The following is a 21,506-nucleotide window of genomic DNA, read 5'->3' on the forward strand; positions in this document are numbered from 1 at the left end:
GAACTCCTTTTGCAGCCCCTCAGATCCCACCTCACTCTGTGCAACAGGACAGCACACACCACGAGGGAGCCTGGGAATCCACTGACACAGGGTTTGCCAGCCAACAAATCTTGCTTCTTCAACAACCCCTTTTCAGAACAGTCCAAAAACAAGCAATGGGAAACAGGCACAAGACAGAAGTGGGACACTAACAGCAAATCACAGAAGGGCTTGGGTTGGAAGGGACCTTAAAGCCCACCTAATTCCAACTCCCTGCCATGGGCAGGGACACCTTCCACTAGCCCAGGTTGCTCCAAGCCCCATCCAACCTGGCCTTGGACACTTCCAGGGATGGGGCAGCCACAGCTACTCTGGGCAACCTGTGCCAGGGCCTGACCACTCTCAGGGAAGAATTTTTTTTCCTAACATCCAATCTAAACCTATTCTCTTTGAGTTTGAAGCCATTCCCCTTTGTCCTACCCACTAGGTGCCCTTGTTCTGTTGAAGCACTTGTTCTGTTCCTAGTAGCAAACTCCATCAAAACATAAGCAGTTTAATTTCATCATATTCAAACCACTACCAGTGAATTCTGTTCTAGCTCCAGTCTCCTTGATATCTCTGTTGTGGGATGAACTGCTGCTTTTCACTGTTTTGCTCTGGACACCTCTTTGTACCTGATCCCAGCCCTGCACGCTGACTGGGCTCCACACAGGCTGTACCAAGCCTCCCTTGTGTTCTCCAAACCTGTCCTGTCTACCTGTGCAAACAGAAGCAGCACAGTCCTTTTCTCAGTATAAACACATAGGAACAATTTCCACAAGACCACAAAGGGTTTGTGGTATGTTTTGGGGTTTTTTTTTTCCTCCTAATCAACCCATTTATTTTGCTAGCTGCATGTGCATGCTAAGAGGGGATGCTTTTAGGGATGGCTGACTGTAATTATATAAGACAAGAGCAGAGAAGCTGCATTGAGATTCATTCCCTCCACAGCCAGAGCCCTGATTTTCTGAGAATTAAATCCCCATAATGAAGGGGCTGCCTTTGCGTGCTGCTATTGCTGTTTTACATCTCTCATTACACCCTCTGAGTGCACATGAGTAATGACCAAATGAATTCAGGGTTTAGCTTTTGAAGTAAATTCAGCATCTCTGGATCAACGTTACATAAATAGTCAGAATGTGTGCTGGAAAAACACACGTGGTATTGCTTTCTCTGCTTTGTGCAGCCCTCTTCTCTTCTGGCAGTCCCAACAAGACAAGGATACAGCAAAGAGATCAGAGAGGGGCAAAAGAGAGAAATCATAGAACGGCTTGGATTGGAAGGGACCTTAAAGATCATCTGATTCCAACCCCCCTGTCGTGGTCAGGGACACCTTCCACCAGCCCAGGTTGCTCCAAGCCCCATCCAACCTGGCCTTGGACACTTCCAGGGATGGAGCAGCCACAGCTTCTCTGGGCAACCTGTGCCAGGGCCTCACCACCTTCACTGAGAAAAATTTCTTTCTAATATCTCATCTAAACCCACTCTCTGTCACTTTGAAGCCATCCCTCCTTGTCCTGTCACTCCAGGCCCTTGTAAAAAATTTCTCTGCAGTGGCCCAGAGGAACATGAAGCAGCCTGTGCCAGCCCCTCTAAAAGCAGGACTTGGGAGCTGCTAAAGGTCAGACTTCCCAGCAAAGGGCCTATAAAGCACTGCAGTGAAACAGGAGGGCTGAAACAATAATTGCACAGTGCTCAGGGTGCCCTGACCTAATGGACTCTCTGTGGCTCAGCAGGCTGGAGAGGAGCAGGGAAGGAGAGCCCTGACACAGCCTCACAACGCTTATTCTTTGCTCACTCCTGCTGCAGTGAGAGCATTTTGGGCCAGGTGGATGCTGATCAACACCCCCACAGAGTGATAAGAACAATTTTAATTTTTCTGTACTTTGTTTTTCCTCATTTTAAACCAGGAAAATGATCATGTCCTTTCCCTCGTGTTCCCAGACTTTGTCTGCCCTGCTCAGGTCAGTGGCCAGTTCCTCAAGGCCAGGCTTGTCTTTTGCTATTTGTATGGGCTTTGTGTAGCACCATCTGACCTGAGAGGCACTGCCACACTACAGCATCAACAGCAGACACTGAAGCAATGCCTGGTTACAAAAATAAACACATGAAAAATACATTTATGACCCCTGTGTACAGCAAAGTGCTGCACACAGGCAGACATCCATTAAGGGAAGGTTCAATATCACAGAGTGGTCTGGACTCCCTCAGCCTCTTCTCTCCTTCCACTGCTTGCAATATAAATACATTCCAGATCAAAATTTCTTAGAATTACTTAGAAACATCCTTATTTTACCCATGTATTCTCTATCAGATAGTGAATTGTGTATTGCAAGACATAACAGGGTTGAAATTCCTCTGGGATCATAAATATCATATGTTGCTTTAACATTTACTTGAGTATGTTTTCTTCCTTAAAAAAAAAATAAATCTAAATAGAATAAAATTAAGCCCACAGCAGCAGAGAAAGAGGAAAAAAACAACCCCCAAACCATGCACACAAAAGCAAGGGACAACAGGGAGAAATAATGCAGCTGTAACCTCAAGTGGAAACAATTTGATTACCATCAATTCCCTGAAGTACTGACCAGATAAACACTTGTTTAGTTTATAAGTTCTGACAAGATCACAACCCAAGGTAGTACAGCTGCAAGGGAGTGATTTTTCTATTTATTTATTGGAACTGCTGAGAAAATAATAAAGATGTGAATCAAAATCCATGTCTTCTGTGTAGCTACAAAATATTAGCAGTAGGCAGACATGGCAAACTCACTGGGATTGTTACCAAGATCTCAAAGAACTACATGCCCAGAGCTATGGACAGTTGCTTAGAATTGAAAATTGGACTTCAGTTTATTTACGAAATAATTTCCTACCAGATGTCTAAGAACTAATCACATCATCTGGCAAATGTTGTATTCCCTCTCTCTTTTTTCTTTTGTTCATTTAAGAGAAACATTTTTATTTTTTAGGTGCAACTTTATCTATCCTCCATTTTGAGGAAGCCAAAGAGATTATTATGGGACAGGATGAATCAAGCAGACAAGGGGTTATTGCAGTTAAAATTTCTCCTAGTGCCTAAATATAGAAATTAGAGCCAGATAAACTGCTTTTGTAAAATCTCTTTATCACTCCTTAAAATGACAAAGTCTTGAGCTGCAGCAGCTTTTGTCCATGGTTTCAGAAGACTTTTTTCACATTATTCAGTCACGGAAACCCTCTAGCCTTTTGCCCCCATTACTCTTATTTTATTCCTGGTTTTAGAAATTTTGCAGGTCCCCTGTGTTATTAATATTCAGCTGGAGCTATCAGTCTTACATGAACCTTCAAGAAATCTGCATTGGAACAATCACCCCATGTGGGGCTCAGAAGTTGGACATGGTCATCTCCAGATGGGAGAATTCAACAACTGGCTCCAGTCACAGACAAATGTGACCCAAATCCAAAAGGAAGGATGCACATACACAGGGGCTGGGCTGAACTGTGAGATAAACAAATGCATTCTGCATTGCCTGGGCCTGATGAGAAAGGTTAATTCTTCTCACAAATATTTGCAGTAGGTGAAATCAGAATTTGCCATAATATACATGAAGACAAACTTTTCCAAAACCATTCCCTTTGATAGTCAGAATGAACACAAAGTCTTATTCAAATTCTTCAAGACAAACAGATCACACAACTTAGAACTTTCCAGCATTAGCTTTTTCCAAGTTCTGATGAGTCCTTCCTTTTTTTTCCTTACACTGAGTCTTCAAGGACTAAGATATCACACACTATTAAATCTCTCATCCATGTCATCTCATTTACTTGGTACACTCTGCTGAAAAATAATGGACCCCTTGATAAAGATCACAAACACTATTTCAGGTCAGTCATGGGGTACTTGCAGCAAAGACAAAAAAAACAAATTAAGAGAAAGTAAATTTAACTCTAGGCAAGTCATGACTGCAGTTGCTGTATAATATGATCTATCACCCCCTCCTTTCTTTGCTCACTCAGCTGAACAGAAATCTAAACTAAGCTATTAATTTACCTAGTCATGACTCCAAAAATTGGAAGCCCAAACTGCTGGTTCAACTGTAGTCTGGATGTGGTGAAGCAGATGAGTTCTGGTCAGAGCAGTCATCAGCTTTTAAAAATAATGATCAGCATGTCAAGCTGCATCTGTCATAAAAATATGTGGGGTATTTGACATGTTCTTTTGAAAAATCGTTTTGATTTCAAAATGCTGTTCTTCAGCCCGAGCAGCATTTGAAATTCTCAGTCCTCTTGAGCTTCCATCAGGCTGTCAGAAATGAGAAGCATTTATCCCTGAAAATTCTTAGTTCAGTATGAAATATTGAAAAGGTGATGTGGGGCCAAGCTGGTGATCTACATTCCAGCATTCCTGGAATAACAACACAGGGGAGACACAGTGGACAGATGAGTAGGAAGAGATCAGAGTCATTGGATGAAAGGAATAAAAAAGTTACGAAGAAAAATAGGGAAGAGAGAGGTGCCTGCTTGGCAAACTAGACAGGTAACAGGAAAGGGGTGAAAATGGAGGAAGGAGAAGTGGAAAGGCCAAAAAAAGCAGAAAGTATGCAGGGAATATCCTGGGAATAAAATGTTCTGGGAGGAGGGGCAGAACTGAGGACTGCACATCATGTTGAAGGTCTCAGCAACCAGGAGGAAGAAACTTGAGAATTCAATGACCAAGATCAAAACATGAGATAAAGGGAAGGGATTTATCCTTATGTGGCCCTTGCAGAATATTTCTATTTCATTACAGTGTTGTTGCTCTGCATCTACAAGAGAAAACTGGCATGATTTCCTTCCCCAGACTCCATTGAGCTGACAGACACTGCAGCTTCAAATAATTACTTTAGTGTGCTTCATGGGGCTGATTTTTTTCCATGATACAAGAGGCTGTGAACCAAATCCCTATGATACTTTCCTATGGAGGCTTAGGAACTGATAAGGACCTTAATTTTGGGAATTTATTAATCACTGCCTTGAAGACTAATTTTCATGAGAAAGACAAATAATTTGGCTGTTCTTTATTTTCCCCATTCTGTCCTTTAAAAATATTACACAGTGTTTCTTAGGCCACCTATGTTATGAATTTTAGGGTTGGTATTTTGATTTGCAGGTATTTCTGGTTTTGAAAGTTGGAATTATGACATTCCATAGAAAATTAGTTATTCATTAAAAAATAGAGAGGGACTACAGATATACACAGCTGCATTTTCTAGCCCCTTCCATTTTAAACAGCTGCAGCATTCTGCAACAAACCAGGAGCCCAGTTTTAGATTCTGGGTTGCTAATTAGTTATCATCTTTTATAGCTTTAATCAATGAACTGCTAAAGCTAAGCCAGAGCAGTGTCCTCTGCTGTTCTTTGTAAATTAACCTTTAACAGCCTCCAAGAAACAGCTCTTTCAGCCTCTGCACATTCTTTGCAGTGACTGCCTGATGAGTCTTAATCAGACCCTTTTTCAGTAGATCAGGAAGGTCACTTGAAAAAGGTGAATAGAAACTCACTGACATTTAGGAAGAAATTGTCCTCCACTTACAGCCACAGTGTAAAGCTACAGCATATGAAACACATTACAACTCAGGCCTCATCACTTTCTGACTTAATTTCTTAGGCTCTTTCTCTTTCAACTGAATTTTTAGAAGACTAATTCAGAGTCCAAGAGCCTTATGACAGTTCTGTGAGCTTCCCCTGCAGTGTAGTGCCTGCCTGGTTTCAAGAACAGCATCTGCTGCAATGGTGAGAGTCAACCCCAACCAACCAAATGTTATTCATTCCTTCAGTGCTGGTGTTACACGGATTCTGAGGTGGAGACAGATCAAATGATTATTCCATGAAAAGAACAACCAGCTGCAGTGCAGCTTTCTGTCCCACTCCTCACAGTCCATTACCCAGCCTCAGTGGGGAACCTCAGCCAATCTCCTTTCCAATGACCTGGGCTCAGTAGTCACTTAAAGATCCATACTGTGCCATTCCCAATGCTATCTGCCTCCCGGAGACCTTCTAATACGTTTTCCAATTGTTTCCCTCTCCCAGATCCTCTGTGCTCACCTTCCTGTTACAAGGTTTTTACTGGTGTCCCCTCTCACACTCTTAGATGTCTCTCCTCAGATCTCACCTGCTACACTAACACTGTATTTCTTATCTGGGCCCTTCTCCCACTGTTTCATTGGAACAAATATCTCTTTCAGATACAATATTCTCATTCGAGTAGGATTTACTTGCTTGACATCCAAATCAGTGCGTGAAACACAGAATTGTGTATGTCACAACCTACAGGAGATAATTATAATAATTTCTTCCCCTGTCAAGGCAATCTTGGACGTTTTTCTTAAAATTCTCACAAGAAGTCCTTTCCTTTCTTCAAAGCTTTCCCACAGTCATTTTGTTCACAACATCTACCCCAATCCAGCAGCAGAAAACTCACTAGAAAGACTGACTTAACCTTTCAGATAACTTTGCTTATTTGCCGTAATTACAGTTGCTTCACATTCAATTTTCAGTTTTCATCACTTATTCTACACCTCACACCCCACCAATGGACCTCATCTGCATTCCAGCTGATTGCAGCAGGAACCACCCTCTGAGAGCACACAAATCTCCTTCAGAGCAAATGTAGTTCCCAGCATAAATCCATGGCAATCTGACAATATAGAGGCATGGAATATCCCTAGCTAGCAATGTGTGAAAAGGTCACAGTTAGGCAGGAGGTAAAGAATGGCAAGAAGAACTGAAGAAAACCAGGAAAGCTGTGAGAAACACAAACTTCAGAGGATAAATGTTGAAAAGACTCAGACTCAGGATGATGCAATGCAGGGAGCTCTAAATATGTATATAAAGATTCTCTCGATATATAAGCACATATATATATACGTGTGTGTGTATATATATATATTTATATATATAGCACACAGAGTCCTCTTTAGACCTAGAGTTGGTCTCTAGGTTTCTGGGTTCATAGAATCATGGAGTATCTTGAGTTGGAAGGGACTTAAAAGGATCATCCAGTCCAACCCCTGGCCCTGCACAGACACCCCAACAATCCCACCCTGTCCCTCAGAGCGTTGTCCAAACCCTCCTGGAGCTCTGGTAGCCTTGGGGCTGTGCCCACTGCCCTGGAGGAAGAACCTTTCCCTGAGATCCAACCTGAGCCTGCCCTGACACAGCTCCAGCTGTTCCCTCAGGTCCCATCATTATAATATTCCCATGTCTTTTCAAGCAGCTGCGAAACCTACAGCTAACCTGTCTCTCCTACTTATTTCCCTTAAGGAAAAGCAACCTATATTCCTATTGCTGTTTAATTGGCCAGTTCAAGGGATAAACATAAGCACCATGAATGCCAAGCACTGAGAACTGTCCATGTTGAGGTCAGTAGATTCTGACACAATATAATTAATTGCTTTTCTCATAAGAGTGCTTAAAAAACCAAGGCTATCACCTCTCTTTCCCAGATAATTACCTGAGAACAGGAAACAAAAATTACAGATGTACTTAGAAAAAAATGTTACCACTGCAAAATCAGAAGTACAAATTAGTGTACTTTAGGAGGGCATTTGCCTAGGCAACTTTAATTCAATCCCTTGTGCATATTTGTAAGGCTAGACACTGAAATCCTAATTTCCTTGAAGTCAGTGGGCCATTTGCCATGGACTTCAGAGATGCAAGTATTTCACCCACAGCTTCACCTACACACAGATTTCAGATGCAGATTTTATCACGAGATCCTTTCCTCTGTTGTTTACAGAGCTGTCTGAATGGAAGTATTTTATTTTCCCCTCCCCATACAATGGAGTGTGGCCCAGTGCCTTATTTACTGCACACCCATAAAGCCTACATTGAATACAGGATTTGAAATTTCTCATGGTTGTTTTTCATCACAAAACCTCATTATTCTCCCGAGTCTTACATGTGCTATGAAAGCATCTTTAGATTATTCTGTGAAGCACTTGCATTACCACTTCTGTTTTGTAGGTTGGAACCAGGAGAAAAGATATGCTAAAGCTCACTACTCTAAGTTCTGAATTATGCATAGTTCTGATTTATTCAGAAATCATCACTGTTTTATCTCCAGAGCAGTTTCTTTTCATCTTAGTTTCTGTTAAGAGCTCCCACCATTTCTGCACATTAAGCTCCATTTATTCTGAGTTAGGCAAACAAAAAACAAAGTTCACTCAGAATAGTGGTCACATATAAAAAGCCTGATAGAATTGTCAAAACTGCTGAAGGACATAGAGCAAAAAATCAGAGATCTGTCTGCATTCCTTGGACTCACTATACAACCTGTGGGGGACAAAAAAGATGCTCCAGAGAGCTAAGCTCAATGTCAGAGGGAGTTTGAGCCTTCTTGTCACACCTCATGTGGAAGTTTCCTGGCTGCAAACCTACAAACTATTGGATGGGTGCATAAGAAAATGCAAAGACAATTAAAAAAATGACAGATGAAAATTCACTGTCCCTTGCATGGGTGAACTATGCAGTAAAATCAACAGGAGTGCTGACAGTCAAATGAGGACCAGGCTTTGCTTGGGCAACACATATTTGCTGAAAAACATGGGATGTTTGAGTTCAGCTATGAAATAGGAACCGAGGATTTACTGATTTAACCCTTGACTTGTTCATCCTTCTCAAAGTGGTCCCATGACATCATCTTTGAATGCTCTTTAACTCCCACAAGCATCTTATCCGTGGCTTTTCTGGATTGTTAAAGGAAAATGAATAGTTTAGTGACAAACTGATTTGGATTTATCTACTAAATGGAGGCCGTGTGCACAGAGCAGACTTCGAAGTGGTTTCTAGTAATCAGAATTAGGGATTTGCAGCTGCCTCAGTATGCTGATGATAACAAAGGTAAACAGCTTATCCAGGAGTTGTTCTGGACCAGGGGTGCTCCATTCATATGCAAATGTATGTCCACTTGTTGGCTCAATCGACTGCAACTGACCCCTAATGAGTTAAATCTCTTCTGAAAAGCCTCACTCAAGTATGTTAAAAAATATTACAGGTCTTGAATCTAAGCCAAAAAAAAAAAAAAAGCAGCATTGAAAGACATATTTGTGGGAAACCTCAGATAGGAATTTAAAACAGTGGTAGTAATTTCTTAAAAATGTGATGTATTGAGGCTAGGAATGGTAGCACAATCATTAATTCTGAGATTTCCCTATGAAACACCTGTTTGTTATTAAGGATCAGGGATATCTGCAGCTTTTGCTTACACAGAGGGGAGAAGAATATTACCTGAAACCCACTAGAAAACCAAACCAAAAATATATAAACAAAAAAAGGCCTAATTAATGTTATGTCAGGGTCGCTACTCCCTTGGGAGTGGACAAAAAATAAACGAGTCTTCATTGCTCAAGTGCCTCACTGCACCCTCATGGAAGGAAGGAGCAATAGGAGCCAAGGGTTACTGCTGGTCCTCAAACAAAGACATCTTCAGGTTCACAAAGTGAATCTAAAATGATAAAGCCCAAAAAAAAACAATAGCAGGGAGGAGTCCAGACAGTGGAACAGGGCTCTGGGACCCAAATGCCAATGGGCCTCCTGAGAAGACAGGACCATCCCACCCTTTGCATCTACATTCAGAGGCTTGGAAATCGTAGTACCAGCAAGGAAACATCTGCGAGAATATTTGCATCCATACTGAACTTGGAATAAGGTAATACCCTAAGTGCTCAGCCAAGGATGGTTAGTGCAGCTGAAAGCCTGAGGGAACCCCTTGCAAAGGTTAAAGTGTACTCGTGGTGACATTTTCAGATGCAAGCTCAACAGTCACACACCCTTCATAACATGCACAGGCTGGGTCTTGCTCCAAAGTCTGCACCAGGAGGAGCACACAAACCCCAGGTAATTATAGCCTAGGGACCCATCATATATTAAATCAATTTTCAAATCTGTTTCTGCAAACAACCCTTCTGCAACACCACTGCAGGTTTTGCTGGGCACCATTAATTGGCTGATGTTTTAACTGTGATTGCAAGTCCTGATGTTGCTCCTCAGCCTTTTATCCAGGTAAAATTCCCACTGAAGAGGAAAGAAAAGTTTGCACAAAAAACAGAAAAAAAAAGGATTAAATAAAGCATCTCACATCTTTTCTGCTAGAGATTCCACTTGTCAGCATTTGAGCTGCCTCTGTGATATGAGCATTGCTCCTCATTTGAAGTTTGGACTGACAAAGTTCACAGAGCTGCCATACAGGGCTCACCAACCTATGCAGGGCATCCACCAAGTTTACAATTCAATTTGGACATGACTGAAACCACTTATCACATCAGTGACAGGCTACTCCACTATGTCTCTATATTATTCCTGCTACAACATAAAAAATGAGAATGTTTTATTGCCTTCCCTGCAAAACATACATGTTTTTTTCCTCTAAACTCAATGAAGACTTTTACCAATTCTTACTGACCTCTGTGAAGTCATCAATCAGTGACTGAGTCAATGAAGCTACATTCTAAAACATGGGGTTTGTCAGTCATTTTGACAAATAAATAACAGTTTAGTTTCCATCACCATGTATTAGAGAATGAAAATAGCTAGCAAAAAAATTAGGTCTGATTTTTTCCACAGAAAATGAAAATGAGAAGAGACATTCAAAGAGACTTACTGGGTTCATAAAAATAACAAAAGGAGGGCTGATAAGCTCCTACCCCAGTTTTACTGTTCTTTTGAAAGTGAGGACAAATCAGCTCTACAGTACACACACCTGAATACACACATCAGAACTGAACCATCATTCCATTATTCCATTACACAAACCAGTAACCTCCAAAGGCAGGGGCAAAGCTGGGATCAAGGATTCTTATCTCCAGTGCTCATCTGAAACTGTGTAAAGCAAGAGATGTATTTTATGCTTTATTGTTCCACTCTATTTAGATCTATTTAGAATAGATCTATTTAGATCTATTTAGATTAATTTACAAAAACTTCACTCCGAGGCACGAAACAGAGGGAAAACTAAGATGGGAGCATCAGGAGGTCAACTGCAGTTAATATTAGCTCCTCACAGGTATTCTGGATTTTCACACCCTTACCTGCTGTAGCACTGGAGACTGTTGGCCACTGCTGCTCAGGCCCTCCTGGTCCTCCACGCAGGACTGCTGCCTCCTCCATATGGACAGCACTGGATAAGCACAAATCACAGTTAAATCACACAGTTCCCCCCTGCCCTGGCCTTTAAAGCATTTCCCTTTCTCGCTGCTCTTCCAAGTTCATAAACCTCTTTGTCACTGTGCAACTGCTACTACAGATTTAGCAAATTCTGCTGGAGCACAGGAGAACCAGCTCTGCTTTGACTTGCAAAAAATATCTCTGATTACTTACTAAAACCCAGTTGTGGCATAACCTATAAAACAAACATACCTGCAAGACACTTCGCTCTCATTGACTGGGAGTCTCTAATAAAGAAGTTACACACCTTTGCTGTTATGATCTATTAGCATTAAAGCAAATGATAAAAAGTGGGTGGAGTTAGTTCTGAGCTCCTGTCTTTATGCTGTTTTAACAGATCCCACCTTCCTGGGTTACTTTCAGGAAGAAAAATACATTTTCTCAAATGCAGAAACTATTACAGCCAATTTTACAGTGTCACATCGTGAGTGCATGAAGGCACCAATTTTCACCTCACATGGAAGGAAAAGAAAAAATCTGCTTCTTATAATGCAAAACTAGGCATGTATTTATATGCAGTTCCTTGGAGAGACAGGATTCAGTGACTGTGTCCCTGCCTCTGCTCATCTGCTTTTCAGCTCCCTTCCACACTCCCAGCTGAACTTCATGGGCAGTGTCAACCAAATGTGGCAGATCCCAAGGGTCCTACAGATACTAAATTCCTACAAATCTTATGAAAAATCAGCATTTTATCAGCTGGGCAAGGCACACAGGCTCAGAACCTGAGATTTCAGATAAGGGTGGGGGCTGCTGATGTAGGAGAACAGAGGAACACATGTGATTTCCCAGAAAGCCTCCATTAGCTGCCCTGCTCTGTGGGATGAATTGCTTTAAATAAGCTCTGACTTTTCATTGATTTTTCAAGTAACTTCAGCCAAGACCTTGAACTCTGTATAGAAAGGAATGTGGATCCACAGGATCATGCTGGGAATACACAAGAGCTTGCCTGACTCAGGACCAGCAGATAAGGTGCTCAGATGGGCAGAATTCCTGCTTCAGGATCGTGCTCCCCACACTGTTCAATCACTTTGCAGTAAGTGGTCAGGGATTACAAAAATAATTGAAAGTCACAGAAGGAACATAGAAGAAAGAAAGCAGTTTCCCAACAGGCCACAGAGTCAAGCCTGCTCTGCCTTCTTTTCCTTCTGGTCCCTGAGGTTTAGATTCCTTTTTACACAGCTGGGAGTCACTCTGTGCCCTTACCCACACGAAGCACAGTATGACTGAATTTAAAATTTCAACCCTATGAAGATTCTTCAGCCCCATGGATAATGGATAAAGGTGATGCCTACAGTCCCGTTGCACCAACAATTTTTGGAAAAGCAAACCATCCTACACTTTCTAATGCCACTAGAAACTACTGCAGCCTTATGTTTGCACCTAAACCTGTACAGTTGTCTTATTAATCACATCAGCTTACACACAAATATAAAACCAGTTTTCTAATCTCCTCAGAGAGAGCAAAAATACTGTTTGATTTAGGATCTACAAAACCAAAAAAATAATTCTTTTTTTCCAGGGGTACTGAGTAGCAAATTATAGCAAAGACTGCTCGCAATATTAGGCAGCAGATTTTCAAAGATGTCTAAAGAGATTTGGACAAAAGCCTCACTTACTTCTCTGAAAATCCATCTCATATCTTCAAAAAGTCCTTTCAACTGTATTAATCTTCTTGATTGCACCATGTGGTTAACAAACCTACTTTTATGGTAATGAGTAAAAGAAAATGGAAAGCGCAGCGGTGCTGCAGACTGCCTATTGAAACATCAGCACTGATGATTACAGGCAGCTTTAAAATAAACAAAAAGTATATAATCACAATTAAATGATTCAATAATAGGAGCAATTATGCCTTGACAATCGATGTATACAAAGGCAGGAGGTAAAACAACAATAAAAAAAAGCACAGATCGACAGTACTGCAACAACAGCAAGTCAGGCTGACGCTGGAGCACTTGGAGATTGGAAGTGACAGCAGCAGAACTCATGTGCTTTCCATCTCAGCGTGGATAACATCAGTCTGGGGCATCAGAGGAACCAGAGTTTGTCCTTTTCACAGAGGACAAAGACAGAAGTCCCCTCCCCTGGAGAAGCACCACACGTACCTTTGCATTCCTGCCCTCAGAGATGCAGAATAGCGCCAGTCCGGGTTGGGGTGTTTGGGCTGCAGAAACAAAAGCCCAGGATAACTCTGTTAGTGTCAGTTAAACATGCTAAAAAGCATATGCATCTGGTTAATTTTGTCAGGAAACTCTATGTGGATCTACTCAGTTTTTATGAATTGTCAAATCTTTCTATAAATCTAGACAACCTTTCGAATGGGCACACAGGGAGCATCTCTGTAATAAGCCTGTTTGAATGCCAAGGCCTTGGGCTAGAGATGATCTCTGTGGAACATTTAAAGCTGAAAACTGGTGGGCAGTTATTTCATACATTCATCAACATTTTGGGCATAGGATAAAAAAAACATCATCATAAATCCAGAAAACACATTGTTTGTTTACCTGATAAACTGAGGACACTCCAACTCCTGCACTGAACAGCTTCTGCTTGAGGGTGGGTAAATGCAGCCCCTCCTGAAGGGGACATGTGGGGCAGTGGCTGCTGTGAGGTGTCTGCTAGAATTTAGAGCACTGCAGAGGACTGCACTGGATGGTATCAGATCTGCAGACTGCAGCAAGTCTTTTATTAGAGGCAGACATTTCTTCCATAATACCAAAACCTACCAGATCCTCCATATTCATGAGAGGGCATAAGAGGTAGAAGGGGAAAACAGCCAGCAATACCCTTTGACCAACAAACCTCAGCACATGCTGATGTGCTGCAGAGTGACCTGCTAAATGAGGAGATAATGAAGAAATCCTCTGTGGATCAAAAATTGCTCCAGAAAATCTTGTTCACGTTGTCAGGGGACCATCACTATAATTTTCAACTACAGCCAATGAATGCAAACTCAGGTCCCTTAAAATTAAGCCCTAAGGACATAGCAAGGTTATTTCTCAGGATGCTCAAAACATTATTCTGTAGGTGATATTGCACTCAGTGCTTAAGTTCAGGCACTGGAATTCAAAGACAGAACTTATGTCCAGAAACATAATGGACTACATTCATTCCTGATGTGTCTTGCACAGTGCCAAGCACACAAATAATATATGACAGTAATGGTTTAATTCTCTTCAAATTATTGGAGGCAGATCAGAAATGAATTTGGCCCCATTACTTGAAAAAGAAAGTGTTGAATGTTCTGAATTATTTAAAGCCAACTCTGTCTTTCCTCTTGAGGTTTGGGGTATGCTCTTCCCTGGATCAATAGGTTTTATTCAAACAAAAATGGAGCAATTACAACTTACAGTATCACTCTATCACCAACCTTCCCAGGTCCAACATCACTCAAGAGTGAGATGCTCTTGGATGATGCACATACTAATATTCTTTACGGTCTGAGTTACACAAAAGGGAGGAGTCTGCTATTTGCAACCACACATTAAACATCTGTGCTAGCAATTTCCTTCCCATTTAGCCCCCTGTTCTCTGTCATGCTCAAGTTCTGCTGAGTTTAGCAGAAAGTGGTTTGACAAGAAGCCCATTATGCATAGTTCTAGTATTTTCTGATTAATTCTATTTTGGCACCAGTCCCAGGGATGTCAAAGCGACTCTAAAGTCAACCATGTAGTAACAGTCAATGAAAGAGGATAGAAAACAACCCACACTGATCAGATCCTCTCCTGAGCTTGCCTTCCTTGAGTATGAAGGGTGCTGACACCAGAAGAACTGGCTTTTCTTCTTCTGGGGATTTTTTATAGCAAGGGAACTGCTGGACTGAAGGAAAGCCCCTTTGTTCCATTTTGCAATTTGAGAGGTGCAGGTTCTAATTCATACAGGCTTGTAGGCAGTGTGAGGAGGAGGAATATTACCACAGTCCCAGGCAAAACACAGAGGAAGTGAGATTACATCAAATCACTGGAAAAGTCTGACATGGGTTGGGTAGAAATGAGAAAAGAGGAAAATGGCCACTCACAGGATATAGATTTTTGGTTTTCAGTTGAGAGCTTTCCAGCTCTTGGCTTGAAGACAAAAATCTCTGTTCTGTTTGCAAAGGGAACTTTCAGACACCAGTTCATAAATGGGTCATGATGGCAGGAGAAGCTCCTCAGTGAGAAATTCATCATTTATTCATTTCACATGTATGGACCAAGACTCCTCATATAAGAGAAACAGCAATTAGGAGACTGTGGTATTTTCAAGGACTACTATCCAGAAGCTGTGGTATCTTGTAGCTGCTCCCAAACAGCTCTCTCTTTGCTATGACCTTAGGGAGGGCTGTAGTGCTGCTCCCAGGGGAGGAAAAGAAGGAAAGAGGGGGCAGGATGGGAAAAAAATACTCTGCAGGCAAAGAGGTCTATTGCCACAGTTGATTGTCAGGGCTAGTTTTTAACTGTGAAAAGAAAACAATGTTTGTGATTTCTTTTTGAAGTCATTGCATGAAGAACAGGAGCATGAGGCAGTTGGGCACCAGTCTGCCTTTGTGCAGACCTGTTTTCACCCAGTTTTACCATGTGCTCACTGCTTGACTGGGGAGTTTCAGAGCTCAGCAAGAGAAACAGTTGTCCCACACTTCTGTTACCACAGGTCAGTGTCCCTCAGCTGTCAAAATCAGTGATATTTCTGTTTTGTCAGCATAACTGGCTTCTCCTTTCGTTCTGCTACAGACTGTAATTCTTTTGGATCCTCTGGTCATAAGAGAAAAGTTGTTTCAATACATCTCTAAATGAGACCGAGTTATTAAAGCAAAGAAGCATGACCAGTAATAGAAGTCCAGCAGAGCAGAAGCAGCAAACCTGCTCAGTAATATCTTTCCCAAGCTCAGATGTATTGATTCTTACAGATCCACCAGGAATTCACAGTCTGAATGCTGGACTGGCTTATACCTCTGGCTATGAACAGTCCACCTTTCCCAGACCACTCCCTGAAACCTGCCACATGACCATGTGCCCCACAGCACGTGGGCACTGGGCCATGACATAATCTGGCTCATCTCAAAGCAGAGCTGAGTCCTCAGGCAGTCCCAGGGGACTGCACAGCAGCTCTCAGTGGGCTCCTCTGCACAGCCCCATCACAGACTTGGCTGTGAGATGTGTAGCTGTGCCATAAACCAACACCACCAGGACAAGGTACAGTGGACAAGGAAGTGTGAGCACAGAGAGGAAGCACAAAGAGGAACAGACCCTCTGAAGGTGTCCAGATGGTTCCCACTTGTACATCCCCACACTTTTACTATGTCACGCAATGCTGATGAAGATAATATTGTTCCTTTTACTGCCCCATCTCCCAACTCATTACAAGACTCTGCTTATCACAATTCAGCACATTCTTCTACTTAAAGGTAATTCTAGCTTGCTATTTCCCTCAGAGATTTTTGAAGGCCATGTAGCAAGTCCAGTAGTTCTGTCAATACCACTCATCAGTGAAGGTGAGAAAAATCACATGATCCAGCACAGAAAGAATCAACCATTCCCTGTTTCTCCCATCACCTCCTTTTTCTGATTCAGTGATAGCACACATGACCACAGTGTGAGATCAGTCAAAAATCTATCCAGGTGCCTACAGACGTGGTTGTCACCACACAAGGTGAACATCTCATGCCACCAGTTTGCTCCTGCTTGTTCTTCCAGGCACCAGGGTTCCATTCTCCCAACCACATAACCACAAGCATTAATGCCACGAGTCATAAACAACCAACCCTACTGGGAAGTCTGACAAGCAAAGGGAATGCATAATATAAAATGGAGCCACCTTAAAAGCAGAAAACCTCATGCAAAATGTCACTCAGTTGTTTTCAAATGGCTTAATTGAAGAATCATATCATTGCTTTGTGGAGAAAAAATTTAGTTGAAAATATATAGTTGCCAATGTTATGCTCAGTTCTTTTTTTAGCTGATGCTTCAACACAGAAAGAATTTGTCCCTGGGAGGGGCAATTCCTAAATTTTTTAAATGTTGTTCTGACACGGGATTCACGTAAATCAATGTAAATGCCACATTTCACTTCAGTGCTTGTTAGAACAAAGCCTGTCTGAGGTAGAGAAATGTGAATCAAACGTTTACAAAGTTACCAGATGCTGAAATTGTTAAAAACATCCCACTCCACATCCATTTCTACACAAATGCACAACAGAATGACAAGAAGTATATTTATCGAATATATCCGCTTTGAAGCAACAATAAAAGCCTTTCAGAACTCCTGACCACATAAGGCTCTGCTTATTTTCCAGTGAGACAATGCTGACAGATGTGAGGAAACAGAGGCTTCTATTCCTGCCTTCCTTTTATAAATGTTTAAAATGAATTTGATAGGGAGAACAAACTATTTGAGCACGTGTTTATCACACAAGAAATCAGAAAGGAAACTGGAAAAGAAGCCCGAAGATTTTCTTCCTGGCAGTGTTTAGTGTTTCATTCCTAACTCTGAGAAAACCGAGGTGAAGGAAACAGGCAAGATGCTTCTGTAAAGTATATTTAACGAGTTCCAAGAGAAGGAAAACACCTCTGCTTAATCAGGGCTGCAAATTTCTGCTGGCACAGCAGCAAACATCAAACCGAGCGTCTGACTGCCCTGAAGCACAGAGCACTGTCCCTGCTTAGCAGAGCAGGTTCAGACACTGCCACTAAGCAAAAGAACAAACATTTATAGTTAACCTTTTCAATGTCACTGTGGCTGGAGAATTTCTTAAAGGCTTAAGTCCTTGAACTGAGATTTTAAGATATTCCACCATTAATACCTTTAAATCCTCTGAGAGAAGTCCCTTGGAAGGACTGCTACAAACAATGCTGTGGGTGTACTAGGTTTAGACACTTCAAAATATGCTTGCATTTAAAGCAGTATCAAGATGTGTTCAACTCAAATGTTGCTTGGGGTTTTTTTCCATGTGTTTAGCAAGCTGGTTTTGAAGTAAAAAATGCAGAGAAAGAGCTAAAACCAGAGCAAACACCTGTAAAACTCCAATGAATCCCTGGGTCTTACCAGCACTGATGTGCAGCTTTTTCACTTTCTTTAAAAATGTCCACAGAGCAACATGAAAGTTTATTTCTGAACATCACATGAAATATCATATTTTGTCAGCCACATGTGTCACCACACAAAAAAAGGTACAACTAAATGTATAATATAAAAAGTTTATATCTAGCTCTGTCAAGTATCCAGACTGCCCACTCATCATTAGGAATGTGCCAGGCTGCCTTCTGGGGCAGAAAACTCCTGTTAAAACATGTTGGTTTGATTGTTATTTCCTGCAGTGAAGGGAAAAAGTTGTCATGAGATGCAAGACATAAAGAACGAGCTTAACTGCACAGGATGTAAGAACAAGACAGAAAGATGAAAAGACAAAGCAAGGACCAGATGCTACCCAGACATCATTCAGCATCTTCACAGGAATATGAGGAAACAGATTCCAGACTAAAGCACTGAAACCTTTCCTCAAAAAGACAGATCAGGGCTGCAGCAGGGCCCAGTAATAAAATCACAGCTTCACACCCCCCCTTCACAGCTGTGTGCACTCCCCTTTGGAAGGGCAGGAATCCAGGCTGCCCATAACTTCACACCAGGCCAGAAATGAAGCCACAGTATTTTTCCATCCCTGTATTTTGCCTACACTGCCTGTCTGGTCCCCCTGCAGTAGTTATCTGATGAGAGAGCAATACCCATTAACCCTGCATCACTGATCCTTATCACCAGCCTCCTGCCAGCAATAACTGTGTCCAAGGTTTTCTGTGCAGCTGCAATAATACATTTCTTCTTTTACAAAACACTCTGGGTTTGAGTCATACTTATAAACCTCTAAAGGACCGAACAGGTAAGCAGGGTGAACACAGAAGCAGAGCTTGTCTTGCAGAAACAAGCTTCCATTCCACCATCACAACACCAGCTGTACAAAAGGAATAGTCACACAGGAGTCAGAGCTTCCTCAGGTACAAAAAATTCCCTATCTAAACTTATTGCATTTGATTTTCCCTTCCACTGCATCCTTCTAATGAGCCAATAAAGTCAGCCACAACTTACTGTAATCATTAGCATCTTTGACCTTACCAGTAAACATAAAAAGAACTAAGACCTTATTGCCCAGACTGTTACTGAGATGAATCCCAAATAACTTTGGAATATTTTGCTCCTCACTGTAGAAACAATCTTTCCAAAATATTAGCCTTTCTGAAACCCTGTGCACCATGTGCACACATGGAAAACCCATTCACCTGGTCCCATCCTCATCTCTGAACAACCAAGAGAAAATCTATTTCCAAAACCTGTGGCTAAGAAAAAAGACCTGTTCACATTATCCAAAAGTAAAGAGATTAACTTTCTAAATCAACATAAGGAAAACGATGCCTGGTTTTATGCTTCACAGGTGAAAGCACTGGCTTTTAAAGGCTGATTCAAAGTTCACTTTAACTAAAGAGAGAAACACAGTTCTCTGAAGGTCTAATAATACAAAGATCATTATCCTTAAAAAAGTAGAATTCAGTGTTGCTAAGCAATTGATGGCATCTTCAGTGCAAATGCAGAGCTCGAAACAGGGGAAAGACACAATTTTTAGTATGTAATTAGCTGGGAACTAGTAATTAGTGAATGCCATTACATTTGCCCATTTTCTCATGTACACATGGTATTGATGCATCTTCACAGAATGTCCTACCACAGGACAGATCAAGAAGCAGAGACCTAAGAAAAGAACTTGTGATGAGTAGGACTTGTAAAAACTTCACCTCTGTTTAAATCACACAGAACTACTTGAATAATTGATTCCTCCTTTGGATCATAACTCCACACAGGCAGCATTCATTAGTTTGCTCTATATATCTCTACTTTTGTACTCCAAGTTTGGCCTGGCTTTGCTGCCATTGCCTAATCTGCACTGGTAATCAAAACCTGCTAATTCATTGCATTCAATGGAGTGATTCCCAAAATGTGATAGCAATCTGTTTGTTAAACTAATTTCCTTGGTCTTGCATCAAAAGTGAAGCCATTTTTAGTCATTGTTTCTCTTTCCTGTTCCCCTTCCCCTCTGAAACTCAGATGTAGAGTGTATATTTTGCTTTTTGATTCTTCAGCATACATGCTTATAGAGCATGTCTCATATTCCCTCCTACATCAAACACATTCCAGGAATTTTATTACACTCAGAAAAATTAAGGTAAAAAACTGTGCAAAAAGAAAAAATACTTCCTCCATGCCCTGTCACTGTGATTTACAGAAAAACACTGCATTAATTTTAAATGCAATAATGTTGAATGGATGATCATTACTCTCTAAAAGCATTTTTATGTAAGACTTGCTAGATTTGGGCATCTTTGCATAACTAAACAGTTGCAAAAGATGCTAAACACTTCATATGTGGATAAGTATAAAGAAATAAACAAATGAGTTCTATTTCCATGGCGAGAATACACAAGTCAGGCTCCTTTCTATCCCACCAATTATTTCCCTACCTTTCCCAGCTCTGCAGGCACAGCACACATTAATATATGAAGTGCCACAATTGTAGGGTACGAACAACACACAGTAATTGCAATATTCTCCTTTTGTGAACCAGAATTAGTCTCTCCTGTGAGTGCTTTTGAGATCAGACCCAATATGTGCAGAAAGGAAACTGCACAGATCATGCAAACCACACACCAACTGCAGGCTGCCTGCACGCCAGAATAAAGCAACCATTAATTCTTCACTGTGGGAAAATATTGCAAAGGTTAATACATAGCTGGTCAAACCATAGGTATTAAACAATTTTCAATAGCAAGCCAGCAGGTTGGAAGTTGTCACTCTGTAACCTAATGATGGCAACTTGCTGTAAGTCTCCACAAAAATGTCACTGGCCAGAAAGCACAAAAAGCAGCACTGGGTAGAAGAAACATTATCAAAGGAGGGTCTGCAGTTTTCAGACAAATAAAACATGCCCATATTAGTAAGAAAAGCATATTATTGCAGTGATCTAAATTCAACAGCTTTGATTAGGTAGGAAATCAGCGAAGCAGCAAACATTTATAACACCCATAATGTAACCTTTTGATTCCCAAGCTAATCACTGACTTTCACCATTTCGTTCCTGCAATATCAATTTTAGCATTAAAACTTTAAGACCACATGTGTCACTCCCTAGCACTCTGGGGCAGCAGGCAATCTTAGATCTGTAAGAGAAAAGGGAAGGATGCAATACTTGGTACAGCATACGCTGCAAAAATGAGGTGAACCTCAAACAACAGATGCATGTACTGAACTTACCAACTGGACCCTAAAGGTCTCAGTATTTACCTAGA

General features: G+C 41.4%; 1 protein-coding gene across 6 annotated transcripts in view; it reads right to left on the reverse strand.

The window, feature by feature from the left end:
- LOC135422384 (protocadherin alpha-C2-like) overlaps positions 1-21,506 on the reverse strand; it is a 128,468-nt gene that overhangs the window by 25,903 nt on the left and 81,059 nt on the right. For all 6 annotated transcript variants that reach the window (XM_064671475.1, XM_064671476.1, XM_064671479.1 and 3 more), the window contains exons 2-3: positions 13,308-13,366; positions 11,067-11,155 (exon numbers count right to left, since the gene is read on the reverse strand). In XM_064671475.1, the coding sequence (XP_064527545.1) occupies positions 11,067-11,155; positions 13,308-13,366 (148 nt within the window). The remainder of the gene's footprint in view (positions 1-11,066; positions 11,156-13,307; positions 13,367-21,506) is intronic.

This window comes from Pseudopipra pipra, chromosome 15 (assembly GCF_036250125.1).
Source record: "Pseudopipra pipra isolate bDixPip1 chromosome 15, bDixPip1.hap1, whole genome shotgun sequence".
Taxonomy (NCBI): Eukaryota; Metazoa; Chordata; class Aves; order Passeriformes; family Pipridae; genus Pseudopipra; species Pseudopipra pipra.